This window comes from Gobius niger (assembly GCF_951799975.1).
Source record: "Gobius niger genome assembly, chromosome: 19".
Taxonomy (NCBI): domain Eukaryota; kingdom Metazoa; phylum Chordata; class Actinopteri; order Gobiiformes; family Gobiidae; genus Gobius; species Gobius niger.
Genome location: NC_136870.1, coordinates 20811928 through 20835587, shown reverse-complemented (window position 1 = coordinate 20835587; position 23660 = coordinate 20811928). Strand labels below are relative to the sequence as shown.

General features: G+C 39.5%; 1 protein-coding gene across 1 annotated transcript in view; it reads right to left on the bottom strand.

Moving 5' to 3' along the window:
• LOC306978364 (proteasome activator complex subunit 4B-like) overlaps window positions 1–23660 on the bottom strand; it is a gene marked incomplete at its 5' end in the record, with an annotated part of 102309 nt that overhangs the window by 47929 nt on the left and 30720 nt on the right. Inside the window, 13 exons of the mRNA XM_079576887.1 lie at window positions 468–599; window positions 952–1047; window positions 3363–3425; window positions 3507–3605; window positions 4927–4982; window positions 6223–6279; window positions 7834–7889; window positions 8010–8105; window positions 10484–10641; window positions 13731–13934; window positions 16828–16895; window positions 19908–19977; window positions 21786–21884. Of these exons, the coding sequence (XP_079433013.1) occupies window positions 468–599; window positions 952–1047; window positions 3363–3425; window positions 3507–3605; window positions 4927–4982; window positions 6223–6279; window positions 7834–7889; window positions 8010–8105; window positions 10484–10641; window positions 13731–13934; window positions 16828–16895; window positions 19908–19977; window positions 21786–21884 (1254 nt within the window). The remainder of the gene's footprint in view (window positions 1–467; window positions 600–951; window positions 1048–3362; window positions 3426–3506; window positions 3606–4926; window positions 4983–6222; window positions 6280–7833; window positions 7890–8009; window positions 8106–10483; window positions 10642–13730; window positions 13935–16827; window positions 16896–19907; window positions 19978–21785; window positions 21885–23660) is intronic.

Sequence of the window (23660 nt, the reverse complement as noted above, 5' to 3'; positions counted from 1 at the left end):
TGTGCAATGAATTGAAATTCGATTACAATTTTTTTATTTATTTATTCTTTATTTTATAATTTTTTTTGCAAAGCAGACTTGCATTATTTCATGGTGCTGGGATTATTTTCCCTTTGCATTTCACGTGCCATGGCTCATGCTTTGGCCTGACAAAAACAAACAGCGCTGTGTGATGATGTCATCAGGCCGCGCTGCTCAGTTTACTTGCGCAGGTGTGAGGGCTGGCCAGCAGGGGGCAGGTGTGAAACAGAGACCTCTCCTTAATCGAGGCAAACTTGAAATTATTTGTACTTTTATGACTGCTCAGAAAACAGAAAATATTCAGCATAGTTTTTTTTTATTAATAAATAGATAAATAAAATAAATACTTTTTTTTAAAGGCAACAAATCGTTTGAATAATCGTGATTTCAATTATGACTAAAATAATCGTGATTATTTTTTTTTTTCAATAATCAGGCAGCCCTACCTTGAACTGTTGCTCCGAAGCCGTGGTGTGTTCAGGAACCAGCAGTTGTAGGATTCGGGGAATAATGTCCCTGTACGAGAAACTGTAGGTCCCTAAAGCCGTCATGAGAACACTCTGAGCTCGGCTGCGAACCTTTGAGGGCAAAAAAACATAACACAAATATATTTTAAAGAAGAGATGGTTAGAGAGGTGTGACTAGGGCTGGACGATATATCGATATTTAAGATATAGCGATATATTTTTAAATGAGACATGGAATTTGATATTTTTAACCAAATATATCGGAATATGACTTTTGGTCCATATCGCCCAGCCCTAAGTTAGACAGAAGCCATTTTTGTGAATCTACTGAACATTGGTCCATGGTTATCTTTTATTTTCATGCTTTCTAGATCTGTTCATGTCCAGCCGGCTGAAAACGAAGCCTCTTGAGGTGAGAGGAACTCAGGAAATCCTCATTATTTGGGGGAACATGAACATTTACCTGGCTGTATGTGCTTGTGGACAGGAGCAGCAGATCACAGAGCAAGTCTTGATGGACCACTTTGTACTCGCAACCGTCTACCACCAGCTTCCTCATCTAAAAACAAGACAAAAAACAGTGTTCATTTTGTTGACTGTGACATCTCTAATGAAAAAGTAGTTTAACATAGAAAATTGGCTTGATTTACAGATGTTCTACACCCATTATTTAACCTCTTAAGCCCCGCCTTGACTGAGTGCATGTTCCCTGGTTTGGCTTTACCCAAATCTAAAACCTTCCGGACTTGAGAGTAATGGTGTAATGGCTCATTTGAAAGCTAAGACCAACAAAACTGATGTTTTTCCTCGTGTTGTTGTTTTTTCACTTTTTTTCCATCTAATTTTTGCCACATTTTTGTTGCACTTTCATCTCGTTTGTTGTCACATTTTTGCTGCTTTTTTTGTTGAGTTTTTGTCACATTTTTGTCACATTCATGCTGTTCTTTTTGTTGAGTTTTTGTAATTTTTTTGTTGAACTTTTGTCACATTTTTAGTAATTTTTTGTCACATTTTTGTTGACGTTTTTGTCACATTTTGCTGATCCTTTGCAGCTTTTTTTGTCACTTTTCCCCCCCACTTCCGTCAGTTCATTTTGAGGCTTTTTTGATGCTTTTTTAGCTTCATTTTCGTCATTATTTTGACACTTTTTTCCAGAAGCTTTTAGATTTGGCTATAACCAAACTGGAGCAAACATGCTCAGTGCAGGTGGGGGTTAAGAGGTTAACAAAAAACAAACATAGTAACAGAAAGCGACTCTTCGGTACATCTTCTTCTCACTGGAGGCAAACATAGCCCTCTCAAGGCCACAGCTGCACAGAGCTCAGACAATCACTGAATATTCCTTTAACATCTCCAGTGCTTTGATGTCAGTAGGAGAATCTTTGACGTCTGCACTTTCACTCTCGATGACGTGAGTATTTTCAAGCCAAAAGCAATATATGAGTCACTGTGCGAGAGGTTCATAAGTTGGTGAATATAAAGTGTGCTAATTGAAAGCTAGATTGTTACTGCAGAATAGCATTACTAGCCAGAAAAGAACCTACTCAGCAAAGTTTATATGGCTGGTTCAGCTACTTTTACAACAACTAATACTACTGCTGTTATTGGTGTTACAAAATACATGTTCCAACCAACAATATTACTGATTGTGGTATTGCATCGATTTCACTTTATGTTTTTAAACACAACTTCTTGCTACAACTGCAACACTACTAACACAACTACCCCTACAAATGTAAACAAATCTGTAGCTGTTTAATTATTGCTTTTATATATATATATTTTTGCAAACATAGAAGAGAAAGGAGACATTTGGAAACTTTTAAGCTAAAGATTGCGTGCAATGTTACCCAACATTTGTTTGGGCAGAATTTTGCAGTAAAAATGTTGAGCAATATAATTTAACAAGGAATTTCGATTCACTGTTGGAATTCAATTGAGTTAAAAAAAAAAAAAGACATTTAAAGCCTTAGAGACTATTTTCTTCAACTAGATGAAAAAAATATCATACCATATCTCAAATCTTTTGGAAACAAACATGAAGCAAATTACTTTATCAAAGCAGTACTCAGTAACTCGTGCCCCTAGAGGTCATAAGCGCCACTGCAGGTGTCGTAGCATGTTGCGTTTTTTACTTATGAATTGTCTGTGAGAGTAAATACTACACTGACAAAAAAGACAAAGGGAGAGAAGGATATTGCTCATCCAATTACACAATAGAGATCATTTTTTTCACTCAAACTTGGCTGTGAATACTGTTTAAGTGGCGCTAGCCCGCAGTTAGCTTTGCCCGTTAGCCTGTTAGCTTCTTCTTCGTGATTCCATTAGTGTGTATTGGTGCTCCGGGTTGGAGCAGGGAAAGCTGCAAGTGTGGTTTTCTGGCCAGAGACACCAGGGGGAGATGAAAGACCCCTCAATCATCCCATTAACACTTGTATTACCCCCAGAGGGACCAAGTAAAGGGTTAATTAAGGTAAACAAGTTACTTAGTACTGATTTAAATATGATAATAAATATTATAAATGGAAAGTTAAGTCGACTAAATTTACATGCACTTTTTGTCGACTAAAACTAGACTGAAATTGAAGAGAATTGACTAAATCTTGACTAAAATTAAATTGTCATCAAACGACCAAGACTTGAACTATATTCCAACGTGTGGTCAAAATTAACACTTACCCACGAATATCTATATGCTATTTTCCAGTTTGCACTCGCTATTTAGCACCTGTCTTGATAAATGACCCCCTTATTGTGCTGGGATGGAAACCTTCCACTTACAAGACAGTATGCCGTTCCATCTGAGCCACTATCGCCAACTATTGCTGCTGCTACGTCCACTTTCTGCTAATCATCCCTGTAAGTCAAACTGACCTCATGCTGCAGCAGTACCCGGTCGATGAGCAGAGCCCGAATGTGCCGCTTTTTGCCAAGGAGCTGCCGAGGGGGGAAAAAAACAAGTATTGAAATTACAGCGGACTGATTGAAACGGCCAATCAGCGTCTCGGGGCCCCTCACCCTGTTTTCCATGGACTTTTTGACCAGAGTGAAGCTCTTCCAGCGCGAATCAAACTCTTTTTTGTGAGAGCCTCGAAAAAACATGAGGTCGCTGATGATCTGCAGACAGAGATGGACAGGCGATGGGTAAAGAGGTGTCAGGGGCTGGAGCAGAGATGTCGGTGGAGTATAATAAGGACATGTCGCTTATGAATAATACAGAAAGACTATGTTGCAGGCCCAGGTTTGGCTGTCAGCATAGAAATGAAAAAGAACATATTACAGGAACTAAGTTGGGAGTAGGTGCTAAACAGTTTGGGAGAAATCTCTATCAGTGCATCATTTCCAAGTATTTCATTTGTTAAAGGATCCAAGAGCATTAACCGTTGAGCCATATGAGCAGCTAAACTAAAAGCTCAATCTGATGCTATTGTAAACATCTAGAACAGTGGTTCTGATGACCAACCGCGACTCAAAGAAGCATTAAGTTCAATCTATAACATGCTTAAGTTCGGTGGTTCTAAAACTTATTAGACACCACCTGAACTGACCACATTTTCTCCAGTTTGACTTTATCAGATCTTGAAAAAAGCGTCAAAATTGCAAAAATGTGACAAAAATGTGACGAAAAGTGATGGAAAAATGACAATAAAATGACAAAAAAAATCAGAAAAACGTGGCAAAAATGTGCCAAATAAGTGACAAAAATATGGCGAAAAAGTGCCAAAAAATGACAAAAATATGACAAAAAGTGACAAAAATGTGGTGAAAAAATTGCTAAAAGTGTACTAAAAAATGACAACAATGGGGCGAAAAATGACAAAAATGTGTAGAAAAAGTGTCAAAAAAATGACAAAAATGTGGTGAAAAGTGACAAAAAAGTGACAAAAATGACAACATTTTGACAAAAAAGTAAAAAAAAAAAAATTTGGCGAAAAAGTGACAAAACTGTGCCAACAACGCGACAAAAAAAATAATCTTACTCTCAATTTTCCACTGTTGCTCACCAGTCAAGAAGCTTTTAGATTTGACTAATGCGAAATAGGAGAAAATGTGCTCGGTTCAGCTTCACTAAATCACGTTCAAACTGAGTATAACCTGTGTCTAAAACAGAAAAGACACTTATGACTTTACTGCATTACTGCAACATCAACGAACACTATTAGTTGGAATCTGTTATAGGCCTATACAATGCAAAATACTGTCTTTCCCACAGATCATTCTAAATTGAAGCAGCCTTTGTGATTTGTCCATTGCTTCCCTTCAAATTGCAGTTTCAATTCAGTTCCATTGATTTTGCGTCCCGTGTTGAAAAGTAGGACTTATCGACGACGTCAAACTAAACCAAGAGCTAGGTCTAAACGAAGTCCAGTAAATAGACTGCGAACTAAAGCAATATGGATAATAGAGAAACAATGTATAGCAGGTAGAGGTTAAGCACCTTAATAATGACAAAGAGCGACTTGGTGTCATCTTCGGAGTGCTCCAAAATGTGATCTAAAAACAAGAGAGAAAATGTTAATGTTGTCCGTAAAATGAACAGTATGTAGAACACAGGGACTGCAAACAGGCTGAATGTATTTATTTTTTTTAAGCGTTTTTATTTGTCTTGTGGTTGCAGCTGAACGTTTGGACCACAACTAACTATTCAAGCTTAACTAGTCCCCCTTTTTGGGTTTGGAAACGGGAAAAAAAATATGTCATGTTTCCGGGATGGATATCGGCCGAGTCGCTGAGTAGTTTCTCATTTCTCCATCTGTAATGCATTTTTAACTCATACTGGTGGCGCGCTAACTAAAGGGATTATATGCAAATTTGACATTTCCAAGTTTTAAAATGCAATTAGTTTGTGCCTTTAGATCATCAAAGGAAAAAAACAACAACACTGCTTCGTATTCATCAAAAACAGGATGTGTGAGGCACCCCGCGGCAAAGAAAACTCCTGAGCAATTTTATTATACGTATATATTTTTGTATCTTTCATTAAAATATTCAACTTTTCAGGAACCACTTCCAGTGTTAGTGGACACAGATCATGTGTATTTATGGCTTATAACCCAGCTTTTGGGCAACATTTGAATTACTGTCTCTTGGTGAGTGTACGGAGAGGTCTCATATGTTGCTTGAAGCGCCCTCTGCTGCCAAAACGGGAATTACACGTAATAAAACAAGATAGAAGCCACCATTTTTGGCCAACGGCATACTGACAAATCAATGGCGTTGTGATAAAGGCAGTTTGAAAATATATCATGGAACAAAACCCAGATTATACAGCTGGGAGCACTTCAGCAGTAGAAGAAGAAATGACTGAAGTAAACAGGATTACTCAAACCTAAGCAAATGAAGTATGTTTTTGACAAGGGGAAAATGTCATAACATGGCTAAAAGCTGAACAAAGTTAAAAATCCTTAGAACTACCAATATAGTGTATTCCCTCCCAATCTTTCTTTGCATTTCTTATTTGTATCTGTAAACTGCGTTGCATAATGGTACTGTATTATGAAAAGAGTGGGATTAAAATGCTTTCGCTAATACCGAACAAACAAGCCTGTGAAAACAAGCTTGAATCTCTCGTGGATATCAACAAAATAGCTTAGAGGAGACCACTTGTAATCAATTCTGGGGGTGCGGATTTTGAGTGGCAGGTCTGAACAGGGCTATTGTGCATTTTTGAAGCACGTTCGAGGAGGGGAGCGAAGCGCCGGGACGAGGATTTGAGTTTAAAATCTTGACTCACGTAGCAGCAGTTGCATCGTTTGGCAGATGGACTCTCTGTAGTTCTCCGGTGAATCATCTGGATGGGAGGAGACACCGGGACACAGAGCGCATACTGAGCAGCTGCAAACAAGCTCAAAATACAAGCTACGGTAGGCAGAGGTGGGGATTTAATGAGGTATCTTTAGTAGTTAACCCAAGTTAAAACCCAATAATTACCTTTGACTATGAATACATGACACTTTCTTGATATCTGTGCTTAGTTATGGTGTAAAAGCTGCTTTAAAAGGGCTATACAATGCATTGTCATTACCTTTTTAAAGCTACACAGCGAAGCCTTCAAGGTTATACATTACTATGTGGCTAGTCTCAGCTCAATCAGCAAGACACCAACAATGCTATCTCAATGGGGCGGAGACAACAATGGCAGCTACAATACAGGTACACAGAGAATACAGATAGACAACACAAACTTGATCACAACAACTCAAATTGGCCTGTGCATTCGAAATTGTTTGTTTGATAAATTTCAATATTTTTCCCCCCCATCCCAGTCATCAAATTGTCTGCATCTAAATAAGTCTGCACGGTCTCAAGCAGCTGTGGCAACACTGCGAACACTATTTGTTGTCCTCAACCTGTGAGACGTTTCTGTGGCGTCCCTGCCTCTGAGGCCGGTCGGATACTTGGAAAAGTCTCCATGCAGTCTCCGCAGAAATCAAACCTGTTTATTTTCACTGAGACTACCTGGAGACTCGCCTTATCTCCAGGGGACGTTTTGGAGACATTTCCCAGCGGAAACTCCAACTAGTCTCCAGGCCAGTGAGAAAGGCTCTTCAGTGGTCATGCACCGGTCCTTACTGGTATCGGATCCGATACTGGAACAAATACGATATCGGGTATCGGCTACAAATATCCGATACTGAACCGATGCCAGTTTTGGTTCAAAAACACAACTTTTACCATCTACATCTCAGTGAATATGGGCATGCTGTATATCATTTTAAAGCTAAGAACCCTTGATTGCCACACAAAATGCTGAACTAGCAATAGCATGCTAAATCTAGCAGGTACATGTTAATGCTATTGAAAACTAATCAAGGCTGGGTCAGAAACTATGATGGATAAATACCTAAAGAAGCCTAATACAATACAATAACCACTGCTGAAGGCAAGTGTTTGTATTTTAATTCAAGAAGGAACTGATTTTGTAATAATCAGAGCACTTAATTTAAGTTGTTTATATTAATGTAGCTTAAAGCTTGTTTAAAGCTTATGCAAGGATATTTAGTGTAGAAGAGTCATCTATCTATAGCTATAATGGATAATTGATCTGTAACATGACTATAAAATATGTAAATATCGGATATCGGCAGAAACTCAAACCCCAGAATCAGTATCGGTAACAAAAAAGCTGGATCGGTGCATCTCAAAAATAGGCTACTCTTCCTTTCACAAATTATTCTGAACAGCGAAACCTTTTGACCAAATATTTACTATATATCCTGACAATTACTTCAATGCCTGCTTATCAAATCTTGAAGAATATTATTTTGGTGACCTGAGTACAATCCTAGGCAACTTCCCACCTCTGCCGATAAGTATGCTCTAATAACCGGACCCTTTTTCTTACCGTAGTCAACACCTATGTGCAGTTTGATCTCCCCGAGCTTCACCATTGAGGGCACACTGTAGACAAAGAGAGGAACGAGGCGAGACGTGAGGAGATTGTAGGAGCACTGCGTGAGTGTATATGTATCTGTATGTGTGAGAGTGTGTGTTTTTAAGGCTTTTGTGCGTCGGACTCACAGGTCAGGGACGTGCGGTCCATCCAAAGGCCTCAAAAGGCTCCCAGCTCCCAACAAACTGTGCTGCACTATGGCCAGGCTCTGCAACAGCTCCTCCCTGTGGCCAGGAAACACATAGGAAAAGGTTTGAACCATCCTAACAGAAATGATGAACACTCGTGCCTTTTTTTGTGTTTTTTTTCATGTTGATGAGGGAAATCATAGGATCCAAAGTAATACAACTGTGTGTCGTCTTGTAACAGAACCGACTTTGTATTCCTCTTCTTTGAGTCTAAGCAAAATGAGAGCTGATGCACTTGCTCCTCTCTAAGGAAACATAAATTACAAAATCCCCAGCCCGCTGCTATTTCTCGGTACATTCTAGATTTGCGTCAGGCTTATTTATTTCAAACTCTCGGCTAATTATTTAAACCCGTTCGCCTCGTACGGGTTGCTGTCCACTATTAACTTAATAAATGCCGTGCTCCGACAGCAGAAGGCAGAGTAAACAGCCCTGGTTAGCATGACATCTCCTAATTGGTCTGCTCTGCAACGGAACAAGTAAACACTGCACGAAACGACTTTGAGACAGCTGCTGAACCATGGGATCTGAGCATCTCACACAATGCCTTGAGATAAAACCCATTTTATTGAGTTAATGGGGCTGTCTGTTTAGGTTGATATACATATTTACATTACCTGGTGATGACGTTGTTAAAGACTAGTGGTGGTTCCCAGATGGAGGGATTTCCCTTGCCGAGGTTGCCACAGCAAATTATGGGTCACATTGATTAGTTTTGTTTTAACCTCCCGACTCAACCCACTCCAAATGTTCAAGCTTAGGACTTGCACACTGCTGCAGACTTTTGTTCATTTGTTTTATTTCATATATTCAAGACTGATGCTCTGTGACTGGAGGGAATAAAGCTAATCACGAAGGAAATGTAAACCAGACTACACAAACTCTCTTCACACCCATTGGATCGCGAAGATAAGACAAGTTTATGTTTAGTATAAAATAGGGAAATTGTGTATCTCGGTTGGCCAGGCTAGACTAAAATAAGTCTAAAAGAAGGTCTGCAAAAGGACCAACCCATGATATAAATGGTTCTTGATGAAGAATAGGGCTGAACAATACTTAACAATAGTTAACCTGTTACCTGCTGTCCCCCCCGATCGGGGGGCTGGGGTTAGGGTTAGTTAGCCCTAATCAGGATATAACTAGGGTTAAGATGTAACTCAAGTTGTGTTTCACTCACAGACTCACACAGATCTCACACATATCTTTAGAAACTAGAAGGTCTTGGCTTTCAAATGAAGTATCACCACTGGCATATAGGCTGTAAGCTCTCCAGTCAATACACTTTGAGGTTTGGATGTAAATAATTGTTAACCCTAACCGAAAGGTGGCAGTTAAGTGGTTAATAGGGCTGGGAAGATTCACTTTTGTCACAATCCGATACGTATCACAATATTCAGGGGCCGATCCGATACGTATTGCGATACAGGGAGTGATTATGATTAGTAATATGTTTACCTTAAAATGTGTCACGTGTCCAACGATTATTAACCAAATGCCATTTGACATTTACTCAAGTGTTAAGAATGAAAAGCGCGATGAAACAAAGTGCTGTTACTGGAAAACAAAGGAGTGCGTGACAATAACGCCTTCAAACACAATTATTGAAAGTATTGCGATACTTGATAAAGTATCGATACTTGGTATTGCAGCACAATTATTGCGATCCGATATTTTGTCCCAGCCTAAACATGTTGCAATATTTAACAACAAAAATCATAACCAATTTGGGCGATGGTGGCGGGTCGTTTCGTGATCGGAAGGCCGTGGGTTCGAATCCCAGCTCCCGCAAATGCACACTGTCCTTGTGTCCTTGGGCAAGACACTTCACCCTACTTGCCTCCAGTGTCTGCGTACATTGATGTATGAATGAGAGAGTGGGTGAGTGACTGGTTCCTTACTGTAAAGTGCTTTGGGCCTGATAAAGGTAGAAGAGGCCGTATAAGTGGAGTCCATTTTCCATTGTTTTTCCAACAACAGTGTCAAAAAATAAAATCAAGGCCCAAACAAGGCAAAAATTAACCAATTTAGGAAAATTATGACTGAAACTGAACATTGAAGTTAAATATAATAATGGCTTCCTGCGATATGGATATGAAGTCATATAGCTAATTTTGAGGCATATTAAGCATTTCTAGAGAAAAAAAAGCAATACAGGACCATGAGTCCAGGCACCACAGTTAGAGAAACACTGATCTGAAGAATGCAATCCAGTTGACAACCATTGAAATAAACCACATTATGATGAAAACAAATGCCTTTAACTACCTGTACCCTCCATGCCTATTCACCACAGGGGACGCACTGACTATCGAATACACGCGCCTCCGTCCGCAGAGCCGTCCCGCAGAAGGAGGCTGGGGTGCACGTGTTGATGCGTGCGCAAACTGACAGGTGAGAGAAGCCGGAGGACCCACCTGCTCATGGGCTGCTCCCCCGAGACGTGCTCCTGTATCCGCTGCAGCTCCGGTTTCAAAAGGCTCTGCAGCAGCTGGAAGACAAACCTCTCCTCCTCTGCACTGGGCACGTGCCAACAAACTCCCAGCGCGGACACGTCTCCATCCCTGCCCCAATCCTAAAAAACACAGGCAAGAAAAACTCCAAAATTTAGAAGTGGGGATGAGAATATGTCTGTTGAATGATTTTTTTGAGATAAATTGACATATTGATTATAAATTAAGTTCACGGTGCCTTTTAGACCTGTCCAAAAGCATTAACATTTGAGGATTGGCTGAGATAGGAACGGCAAAACTAAAACATGTTTGGGTTTGCAGGTTTTAAACACAATACGACCCCTTAGAGACAAAAGAAAATATAGTTCTCTGCAGAAAACATTACATCTCTTAAATGACTGCAGATTTAGTAGAGACCCGAGAGAAAAATATTACCGCCGGTCTATCTCCAAACCACAAATATTCAAAAAACCAAGTCTGCTTTCACTCCCCCAATCGATATCAATAGGAAAATGCTGCAGGGACCGGGAAAAATGCCCAACAGAAAAGGTTTTCTTTCATGACAAGACATATTACAAAATAGGCAATAATGTGGCCATAATTTTTCATATTCGGTGTCAAGTACAGGCCAGCTCAGGTCCCGGGAGAAATATTTTGTCTCTGAAATAACGCTTTCAATTCACAAAGTTTGAAACAGTTAAGAAAGATGTACTGCACAAACACATTTTTAAGAGTTGAAAGAGTTTTGACGGCACAAGCAGTCGGTCAATAGATATTCTCTGAGTTGAAAATATTAACAAGCTTTCTGTCAGAGAGTGGAGCGGCGTTTTGCGGATGGAGTGATTATGCAGGGATGAAACAAAGGATCATTTAGAGATATTAGATTATTAAATATATGAAAGATAAGGCCCTTTATTAAATGTAAATAATGGATAGAGCCAGGTTTAAATTTTGGTTGCATCCAGGTTGCATTTTGTTGATATATTAGTTATGAAGATCTTTTCAGAGGGGGTTTAAGATATGGTGTTTAGTTTTTGAATAATCTAAAAATATATCAGTAAAGTCAAATTTCATGTTGTTTTTTTGTGGTTCAAATCTCAATAAATCAGGCTAGGAATGAGATATTGAAAATTCTCTCTTTTCTATTTCTCACTCCTATTCTCAAGTTCAAATCTGGAAAGTTTGGCGGAAAGTAGGAGCAACTAAAACAGAGATGTTGTTGAACAGAGTGAACAGAAAACAGGTTTTTAGCAGAGCAAGTCTAGAAAAAAATCCTAAAATAGGAATCGTAGTGTGAGTCTTTCTTCTTTACTTTGACATTAAAAGATTAAGTTTAACCTGTTACCTGCTGGGGTTAGTGTTAGGGTTAGTTAACCCTAATCCGGATATACAGTAATTAGGATTAAGAACGGCAAATGTGACGCAAGTTGTGTTTCACTCACACAGATCTCACACATATTTTTTTAGAAACTAGAAGGTCTTGGCTTTCAAATTAAGTGTCACCACTGGCATATAGGCTGTAAGCTCTACAGTCAATACACTTTGAGATTTGGATGTAAATTCTTTTTAACGCTGAGGTAGCAGTTAAGTGGTTAAGGTTAAGGTTAACTGGTAAACTTGGAAACCTCAAGACTGCTACGAGTTTGTATATGAGATGAAGACAGTAATGGCGCCCCCCAGTGGAGCAGCGCCGCTAATGATAAAACTCTAACAAAACCACGTCATCAGTGATGTGAACATTACTTTCAACATAACGTTATGTCACATGTTTTTAATTATGTCTGGTTTGGAGAAACGTCTATATAACGTTAGCATCGTGTGAGCTAACTGTTGTAGCATTAGCAGTTTTGTTTACATACGACTTCAATCACCTGGAACGCACTGAAGTCGTAATTGGTAACTTGCGTTTTTGTCAAATTTTTGGTGCTTTCCTGACATGTTTTAATTTTTTGTTGTGTTTTTTCTAGCGTGTTTTGCTCTTTTGTTGCTTTCATGTCATTATTTTGTCGATCTTTTGTCACTTTTTGTGTTGCTTTTTCATCACTTTTTAGCTGTGTATTTGCCACTTTTTTTTATTGTGTTATTGTTGCTTTTGTCTGGGTTTTTTTGCCGCTCTTTTGTCACTTTTTTGTCACTTTGTTGCTGCGTTTTCATCCTCGTTTTCGAACCCACTTTGACGCTTTGTACAAGAAGCTTTTAGATTTGAACTAGAGAAAATCAGCTCAGTTCAAGCGGAGGTTAAGGTATACTTTATTCATCCCCGTAGGGAATCCAGAGAACCCGGAGGAAATCTACGCAGACACGGGGAGAATATGCAAACTGCACACAAACTTCTAGCAAATAAATAAAACATGTTAAGAAAACTATAAAATTCTCAACATTGATCACCGCGTGGAAAAAGTCGATGCTTCCACCTGCCGCGTCTCGCCTTAAAAACCTCCAAAAAGTAAATGTTGCATTACACGGGCCCTTTAACTTTCAACATAATTAGCACCACTTGAAACTTTAACTCCCTGTATAAAAGTGTTTACTCCGGCAACTTCCAAATTGTCCTGAAAATGGGAAAACACTGGAACATATCTACAATTTAACCTCCCTATTTTTACTCACGGCAAAGGAGAATGAGCAGTTTACAAGGTGTTTTTTATCGGGTGGGGGCCGCGTTGTTTCTTCTCCCGAAGATATTCCTAAAGAGGACGTCGGCTAATAGCGGCGATAAGGGAGTATTTTCAAAGGGAAGTAAACAAACAGCGGAGATGCAGCAGCTGTGTAAAGTGAGAGGAAGCATTTAGAGGCTAAATTGTAGTGATTATTGCACGCTGAAGCTGTAAAGTCAATTCGGTTTGTGCCGTAAAGCGCGCTGTTGATGCTCTATTGCTATTTTGTGTCCTATTCCGTTTCGATTGCAATATCAGTGCATAGAAAAATGTGGCCGTTATAGGTTTAGCATGTTTATGTCATAATGTCATCATCTAAAGTGCATTTTTACTCGAATTCCGTAAACAAAAATACAATAGGAGGTCAAAGCATCCCTCTTTTAAATGGATCACAGAGGAATGTATGTAATGGCTCCCAGGGCTGCAAAGAAAAAGGCAAGTGAGACAGGGCGTTTAACAGCTAGTCAGTGATAATTGTGCAATGTTGTTGAGTCATTAGCGCCGTTAAAAGTGTAATGGTCGATGCTGCGTCTGCGTTTTGCCGCGCAATTTACCCGGATTGGGAGGTCGGTGTCAAAGCCCCAGGAGGTGCTGCGGTACTCGGTGGGGTAGATGAGGGAGAGCGAGCGGAGGGTGTGTTCCAGCAAACTGCAGGTCAAAGTGTACGCTCGTTTGCAGTGAACGCGGAGACACAGCTTCAGCACCTTCTCCAGCTCGGCGCCGAATCTCAGCAGCTGCTGTCCGTCCACGCGGGTGACCTGAAAGACGAAAAGAAATACTGTGTTATCGTATATATACTCTACTTTGAGATCTTGAGCCTGGTCCGTGATGAAGAGAACGGGTATGCTCAAAAGTAGTCGGTGAATGAAATCAAGAAGTGTTTATCTGCGTATTCATTACTTTGTTTATATCGATGAAAAATACAGAAACATGCGCTGCTAAACTAATAGAAGAAGCAGATTTCGGAACATGTTTGGAGAGGTGCCCCTGTCGTTTAGACTGGGGTAGTCATCCAAAGGATTTTACCATTACTTCTTCTCTCTCATAAGTCAAATGATAAGATGAAAACACACAAGCTGGAAGCCTATTCAAACTCTCGGGAGGAGCCAGAGTTTAAGTAGACATCCAACTAGAGGGTTTCCCAGTCTTATTATATGACTTGAGATCATATTAACTACAACAACTAAATATCAAGCATGGGTTAGTTAGAGATAGATAGATAGATAGATAGATAGATAGATAGATAGATAGATAGATAGATAGATAGATAGATAGATAGATAGATAGATAGATAGATAGATAGATAGATAGATAGATAGATAGATAGATAGATAGATAGATAGATAGATAGATAGATAGATAGATAGATGCAGGTGTCGTAGCATGTTACGTTTTTTTACTCATTAATTGTCCGTGAGAGTAAATACTACGCTGACAGAAAAGACAAAGGGACAGAGGGATATTGTACATTCAATTACACAATGGAGATAATTTTTTTTCACTCAAACTTGGCTGTAAATACTGTTTAAGTGGAGCTAGCCCGCAGTTAGCTTTGCCCGTTAGCCTGTTAGCTTCTTCTTCGTGATTCTATTAGTGTATTGGTGACTCTGACCCGTAGGCAGTGCAGTTGCAATAGTGGCTTTCTGGCCCAATCATCCCATTAACACTTGCATTACCCCCAGAAGGACTACGAAAAGGATACTTAGCACTGCTCTAACTAGTCAAAACAGCTCAATTTAAAATACTATGCTCAATTTGAGACATTTAGACTAGTCTAGATATAGATTTTTGGAGTGTTGTCTTGATCACTAAGGATATTATGCTGCTTATATATTGTAATTGCAGTCTTTGGGATGATTTCAACCATTTCTATTGCAATTGCAGTTAACTATTCACCCGTTAAAATCCTCACAGAAACGGGACTAGTCACAACACATTCTTTAACAGTTTTAAAATACACTGCACAAATACAACAACTTCCATCTGATATCTTAGCGGAGTCTGATGATCCGACGTCTTATCTTATCTTATTGTGATCATTTGGCTGTAAAGTGTGCGAGGCTTTCGAGAGCCACACACACACACACACACACACACACACACACACAGGCGGGAGGCAGTGAGGAGAAGAGTGGCGTCTTAAATATTGAGCCACTTCCATAAATCAGGGCATCTGGGGCCGCGGCGAGCACACATTACACTCCCAGGAGTAATAAAACAAAACACAGAGGGTATCAATACGCTCTTCTTAACGACAAAGCGCTCTGATATTTATGGGCGGGAAGAGGCGCGGGGCAGGGAAAAGTCACACACGGTCATCATTCCTGCTCTGTGTTAAGAGGGGATTTAAATGGCGTTAGTAAAATAAGTGGAGAAATAACGTCCACTTTGGGGGGGTTTTGTGCTGCAATGGCTCTTTTTTAATATGTAACATAATAATAATCTGGATTTTCTCACTGGGTTGCCTCTTTAACCTCTTAAACCACACCTGAAGGGAGCGCATTCTCTCCAGTTTGGTTTTACCCAAATTTAAAAACATCTCAACTGGAGAGCAACAGCGACCTCATTTGAAAGCTAAGACCTACAAAAATGATGAAGTGAAAAGTGAAGTCATTTTGTTGCGTTTTCGTCTCTTTTTTGTCACTTCTTGTGTCACTTTTTTTGTTGCTTTTCCGGCACATTTTTGTCACTCTTTTGTTATCTTGTTTGTCATATTTTTGTTGTTTTTTGTCGTGTTTTTGTCACTTCTTTGTTGCGTTTTTGTCACTTTTATGTCACTTCTTTGTTGCGTTGTCATCCTCATTTTCATTGCCATTTTGACACTTGTTTTCAAGAAGCTTTTAGATTTGGGTAACCTGGCTCCTCTGAAACGGTTTGCATTTCCTTCCTCTTCCTCTTCTTCGTGTTTACATTATGGGACTCGCGTTGGTTATAAAAGTTAATCTACTTTGATTCTGGCGAAGGTTGGTCAAGCGACATTCATAGAAAAACACTATTTTGGCTGAGAGTCGCCGAATCCCGGAAAGAAATTCCAACTTCTGGCGAGTGGCCTCTTCTTTAGGAAGGTTGAAAAAAGTCCGGCACCTCTCGTAGCCAAACGCGCATTTCTCCATGACATTATCGTTAGGTAAGAAAAAAGAACATGTGTCCAGAGTAGGTTAGAAAGAGCTCCTTCTTCACCACTTTCAGTGCAGACCTGACATCTGTTCAGACGCTCAGGGGGTCCATTTGTTTTCTCTGTGGGGGCAGCGTGGACGCGTCAGGCACTTTCTTTTTTTCTTTTTCTTAATTTCTTTCTTACAACAGAAATAATGAAAAGGCTGATTTATAAATTAAAATCAGGCCATAGGTTCGTTTCAACGGCATTGTATGAACTTTCGCATTTCCTGCTTTTTCTAAGATGCACTTGCTTGACTTTGTGTATGAAATTCTCCAGAAATAAACCTGCATTGCCTTTTTTTCCCCAAGAAGCTTTTAGATTTGGGTAACGCTGGAGAAATCTGGAGAAAATGTGCTTGGTTAATGCGGGGGTTAAGAGGTTATTAAGGCTTTAAGCAAGATTTGAATTGAACTGATAAACTTCGATGCAGAAGTTTGAGCTACTGTCTCAGTATTTGTGTTTCGCAGTGCCTGGTTTCATCCACATCTCACCTCCGACAGAAGCTGCAGGTTCCACAGCAGCTCTTTGTCCAGCTCCTCTTCACTCTGCAGCTCCTCACCTGCAAACAGAAGGCATGAGGTGTGAAAATGAAGATAAAAAAGACAGTAAACAGACTAAAACACTTAAGAATTAGAGATTAATTCAAGATGAAATCATTATTATTTAGACATGAAGATCAATACTACTGCGATGAGTAAGAAATCAATATTGAAGTATCGATCTGCCCTTAACTTAATTAACACCAGACAAACTAGTCCAATGCTGGTGATTTCTAATTTTGATGGTAACTGTTTTACTTTCACTTGTCACTCTGGTCATGTAATAAGGCTAGGATAATGATTACCGATAAATGTCTAACAACTATTGAAAAGGATTAGTCAGCAGAAACGTTCTCGTCACACTGGGCTGAACCCTAGAGGTCAGAGGTCAGCTCAGGGTCAGCGTGAGTCCAAAAGTGTCACTGCATCGATTCAAATCAAAGGCACGATGACAAGAAGTACGAGCGACATGTGTGACTCAACGTAAACAAATAAACAAGTTTAACCTCTAAACCTCCACCAGAAACAAGTGTATTTACTCCAGTTTGGCTTTACCCAAATCTAAAAGCTTCTAGACTAAAGTGATGCGACAAAAACACAACAAAAAACATCAAAAAAGCAACAATACACACAATAAAAAACGTAAAAAACATTGTTATGAAAACACGACAAAAAAGAGACAAAAACGCGACAAAAAAAGAGACAAAAAGTGACAAAAAAGAGACAAAAACTCGACAAAAACACAACAAAACAGTAACAAAAACACAACACAAACACAACAAAACAGTGACAAAACACAACAAAAAAGAGACAAAAACAGCGGTAAAAACACAACAAAAACACAACAAAAAAGCGCAAAAAACATGACAGATCCGGTGACAACCTGACAAAAAAAGTCATGATCAGTTTTGAAGGTCTTAGCTTTCAAATAAGGCTTTACACTGCCCTATAGGCTGTAAGCTCCAGTCGAGAACCTTTTCGATTGGGGTAAAGCCGCACTGGAGATAATGCGCTCAGTTAAGGCGGAGGTTAAGAGGTTAAGAACAACTTACAGGATCACATCTTCTGCCCTGTGTGGTACTTCTGAATTTAACAGGTATCCATAATGCGTCTCCCTTTATGTATAAGGTGAAATACACTTAGGAAATGACAAATTGTTCATAGCCCACGATAATATTCATTTTTCTTCTCTTCAAATGGCAAAAAGGAGCATAAATCACAGGCTTTCAAATGTAATTGTACAGCCATTACCAGCTGGGTCATTTGGTAATTAAACCTCAACATTTGCGCGTCCCTCCTCCTCAAAACAACAAGTGCCTCTGAAAACGGGGCGTGTTGGATTTGATTATGAGTGATTAACAAACAGTTGGACAAACATTTGGCAAATGGCTGCTTCATGTGGACTACAAAGCGGCTTCAAACTGAGATTATTAAGACTCCATCGCTCAAAAACGTCTCTGATAGTAAACACGGCACCTCCAGATCCCGCTCTCATTTGACTTTGTAATTTGTTGTTTGAAGTCTGCCTAATTCTTGTTAAATATTGCTCAGCGTGACTCCGCGGTGCCGTTAATTCTACACAAAACTATGAACGGCAAATGTGGGGAAACTGAAGACATTCTCAGTAGAAGTATATCACAAATGTACCACGCAATCTAGAAGAGAATAGTGCGGATTTGAACTTCTAGTGACCCAGTGGCTGTATGGGTGGTTTGCAATGCGCCTTTACTTTCCACAATGGCCTCTATGATGCTCCAGGATCAATTGTTTGTAGGGTTTCTGGTAGGTTTTTACTGCTGATCAGACAACCTACAAAACAATTGATCCTGAAGTGTTGTAGAGGCTGCCGTGATGGAAAGTAAAGCAAACCACCCATACACCCCTGGGTCACTAAAAGGTCAAATACACGCAAATATCAAGGTTTTTTTCTGCATAATAAAGTCGCATAATGTAGCTTTAATCTCTTAACCCCCACCTGAACCGAGAACCAAAAAAAAGTGTTAAAATAAAAGAATAAAAATAAACAACAAAAAAAGTGACAAAAAAGCACAAAAAAAACAATATAAAAACATCAAAACACAGAAAAAATAGACAAAAAACATGACAAAAAAGTGATCAAATAGCCACAAGTGACAAAGCACAAATAAAGCAATGAAAAAAATATAAAAAGCAATAAAAAAACATCAAAAACACAACAAAAAACAAAAAAAACCTATAAGAAAACACGACAAGAGTGACAAAAAAGTGTCAAAAAACAACAAAAGTGTCAAAAAAGCGTCTGAAAACCCGACAAAACACAAAAAGAGACAAAACACACAACATTTTTTTCAAAAGTGACAACAACACAAGGAAAAAGATCCGTTCAGATGAGTTTTGTAGGTCTTAGCTTTCAAATGAGGCGCTACACCAGCCCTAAATCTGAACTGGAGAAAACAGACCTGGTCAAGGCGGGGGCTAAGAGGTTAAAAAGTGCAATTTTTGATATAAAACAGCTGAAACAACTTCTTCTTTACTTCCTGGTTTTCACGCAATCTCCCATAAGCCCCTCCTCTTGCTCTCCTTTGCTGCACAGCTGTTTCAATACAGAAGCTATAGCGACTCGTGATTTTAATTTGCAATGAGAGGATTAAGCTTAGCAAGAGATCGGAACACTGATGTTTGTTTAACATTGTAACATGGTAAAAAGCTCTAAAAATCCCACTTTTAATCATGTTATTCTTTTTTAGTTTGTTTTAATGGCAGTTGTATGAACTTTTCACACTTCCTGCTTCTCCTATGACGCACTTGGCTTACTTTGTGTATGAAATCCTCCAGAAATAAACTTGCATCGCCTTTTTTTTTTTTAGAACACCCCCACCCCGCCCCACCCCACACCACATCACAATCATGAGACATTTCATTACAATGTTTTTTGTGTGTGAAGTCGTGTTGAGCAGTGCAAGCGCGACTTCCCGGCTTCTGTTTATTCTGCATTAGCGCCATTATGATCACACAGACATGAAAGCACAGAGGACGGGAGCAGAGGTACTGACTGTCGGTGATGTGGAAGATTTTGCTGCAGCAGTGAGGCACGAACAGACGGAGCGACTCGGCGGGATGACACTGCAAACAACAGGCAAACACACACGGAGGAGATGAGACGGCGAGCACAAATAATGAAAGAGAAGGCGCGTTGAAATGATACGAGCGGCTGCAATAATGGAACATAATGAGGAACGCGCGGGAGAGGAAGTGGATTTTTGCACTTTGTCGTACTGTGTTTAATGTAACAAATGAGTAAGCAAAGTTTAAGGCGTGCGTGAGGAAAAGACATAATGGTGCAGAAGCTAGAAATGTTGAATGGAAATTGGCCAAATGGGTGATTAACCTCTTAACCCCCACCTCAACTGAGCGGATTTTCTCCAGTTCGGCTTTACTCAAATCTAAAAGCTTCTCGACTGGCGCTTACAGCCTATAGGCCAGCCTCATTTCAAACTAAGACATGGAAAACTGATGGTAACTTTTTTGTTGCGCTGTCATTGCTGTAGTGCCTCCATATATGGGCGGCAAAACAAGCTAGTTTTCCATTAGAAAGCATTGCACTTTACACAAGTTCTAAGCAGTGTTCATTTTGACATTTTAATTTAGTTTTAGTCTTAGTCTTTTGACGAAAATGTATTTACATTTTAGTCGAGATTTAGTCGACTAAAATTGCAAGTAAATTTAGTCGACTAAATTTAAGACAAATTTAGTCGACTTTGCATTTATAATATTCATTATAATCATATTTAATCTTGTTCCTCTGGTTCATGGAGCTGCTCCACATGAACAAAACTCAGAGCTGTTCCTTTGGCAGTGAATTTACATGATATGAGGCTCTTTCAGACGGTCAATAGAAGTTTGGATGATTTTAGTCTCTCCTTTTCATTTTTATTTAGTCTTATTTTAATCGACTAAAACATCTGGACATTTTATTTCATAGTTTTAGTCTCATGAAAACCTTTTCATTTTGTTTCAGTCCAATTTTAGTCATCAAAAACATCACTTTGACTAAAATGAAGACTAAATATTTTAGTCGACGAAATTAACACTGGTTCTAAGCAACTGTAAAGCCTGATTTCTAATTTTTTAACTTTCTACAGCTCGATATTGCTCCTGTGATATCGCTGGGTTAGTTATGATTAAAGAAACCAGGCTGGTTTTCATAAGGAACATTTTAGAAATCTCGTATACTAGTGATGGCTGGACTTTGATTAGCATTAGAGCTAATAGCGTGGCTACGATAGAACTGCGTGCCCTACGAGGGCCGAGTGGTGAAGATCCCGCCCTTTTGCCCTTTTTAGGAACATGCGCCATCAGAGCAGGGCAGGAGTCTGTAAATCCGCCATGATTTCCCGGGGAGGAGTGAGCAGAAGCGGTCTATTCATTCTACATTTTTGTCATGTTTTTGTCACATTTTCATCATTTTTTCATCATATTTTAGCCGCCGACATGTTTTTGGTTCTCTTTCTCTTGGTGCTTCTTTGTTGTCTTTTCAACTGCGTTTTTGTCACTTGTTTATTGTTTATTTTTCACTCTTTTTTGTTGTATTTTCATGTCACTGTTTTGATGCTTTGTTCAAGAAGCTTTTATTAAGCTGGATTATGCCAAACTGGAGAAAATGTGCTGGGCTCAGGTGGGGGTTAAGAGATTAAAGGAGAACACATGTTTAGAAAGCAGTGGTGCCATTACTGATGCTGGTGCTTGGCTTACCAGCACCAAGTAAAATCAGGACCTTTTTACAGCCTGCCTGTTTTGGTGGTGTTTCAGTATAACTTATTGGGATTATAAATAAGATATCTAGGCTATAAATGGCACTAAGCCTGTGACAAATTTCTCTAAAGTGGTGACAAAAGTTACATCAGTTCTATGCTGTCAAATACACGCTGTACCTTGGCAGCTGCTCGGCACATGTCGGCCACCATCCGCCCGGAAACGCACGTCTCGAAGATGTTTGCGGTGGCAAAATTAAACATCTTCTGCAGCGCCACCTAACGGACGACAGACAAATATAAAAAAAGAAAGAGGGAAATAATTAGAAGAGCTATGGAGTGTTCATTAGCTGAGAAACCAATACAGCGATCAATAGTTCTCACAAATGAAGAAGCCGTTTCAAAGCACTATTGACATGACTCCGTTGTGGACTGTGATTTGCTGAAGTGTCCCAGGGGCTCAAGTCCACTATAAATATGTCAGCGAATAACTTACTCCTCTTTAATTGACAAACGTGTACGTCACTATATCTGTCTTCAAATAAAAGTGATGTACTTCATGTCAGATTAATCAATTTCATTTTTTCTAGCATTTGTAAAATGTAGTAAAGTCCTGATGACATTCAGAATGTATTTTCCTGGCCACAGAAGGCGACCTAATCTGTTAACCAGTTAAGTTTAGGATCAGGCGCTAGGGCTATGATCAGAGGTTAGGAACGACAAATGTGATGTAAAGTTGTGTTTCAGCCTCGCCGTGTTTGGTGGTGACTCTGGGAACCACCAGGAGACCCCCTCCCTGAGGATCTCAGAGCCCGAGGTGGTTCATACTGTATGGCTTTAACACATCAGAGATGTACTTTGGTGTCCGACCATGAAGGGACTTATACACGAGCAGAGCTATTTTAAATTCTGGACTGATATGATCGTATTTCCTGGTTCTGGTCAGGACTCGAGCAGCAGCATTTTGGATAAACTGCAGTTGTCTGACACCTCGTTTAGAAAGGCCAGTGAGCCGGCCGTTTCAATAGTCTAACTGACTGGAGTAATTGATAACCCTAATTGTAACCCTAATTTGATATGATTTCAGCAAATAATAATGTTTCCGTGTATGACTTTGCCTTTCGTTTACTTTGACTCTTGTGCTTCCAAATTTTGACCAGAATAATGGGTTATTAGCATCTGGTAAGGGTGGTGTGCCAATATTAATCACAGCTGAAGCCAGGTGTGACATGACAGTTCGCCGATCGGGGAAACCGCGGCACCCAGAGGAAAATGCAGACCCAGGGAGAGCTTCACATCTCACATAGGAAAGCCTCAGCAAGCCTGGGAATTGAACCTGGGACCCACTGTGCATGCAACCCAGTAATACAACTTTGACAACTGTCAACTGTTGTGGATTTTGACATTGACTTAATTTACAGGCATTCATACCGTTTCTCCCCTGATGCTGTACGAATAACGAACCATATCTATATTTCATAAGATAGAGCAGGTCATAGTAGGACATTGTAAGCGTCAGTGCACCCTGGGGTATTGCATCTATATAGCGGAGGATTGCTCATGCACCATTAGGCACCGCACACATTTAAGAGAAGCTGATGTATGTGAATCTTTATAGAAAATCCAATGTAGTCAAATTGGGTAATCTATTTTTGGCTTTAGGGAGTCTATGAGTTCAGCGAAGTGAGTGCAGTGTTGGACAAATAAGTGTTGTTGTTGTTGTGGGTGTAATGTCATGTTCAGAGAGGAAAGAAGCAGCCAGATATGTCTCCTTTAACATTTGAACGGACAATGAAATATAAATTGCTGAACTAAAACAAAAAACATGTACATTTCAGGACATGTTCAGGTCTAAACTGCAGACTTGAAGCAGGAGATGATGTTGTTTGCCAAGTACAACCCACTTCTTCAGAAAACACTCTACAGAATAGTATTAAGGTGAATATCAACTAAATAATAAATAGCACAAACAAAAATAACATCTGTTCTAAGCTAAAAAACAAGGTTCATCATATCAATAATTCATTACAAGGGCAAGATATGATTTGTACAATG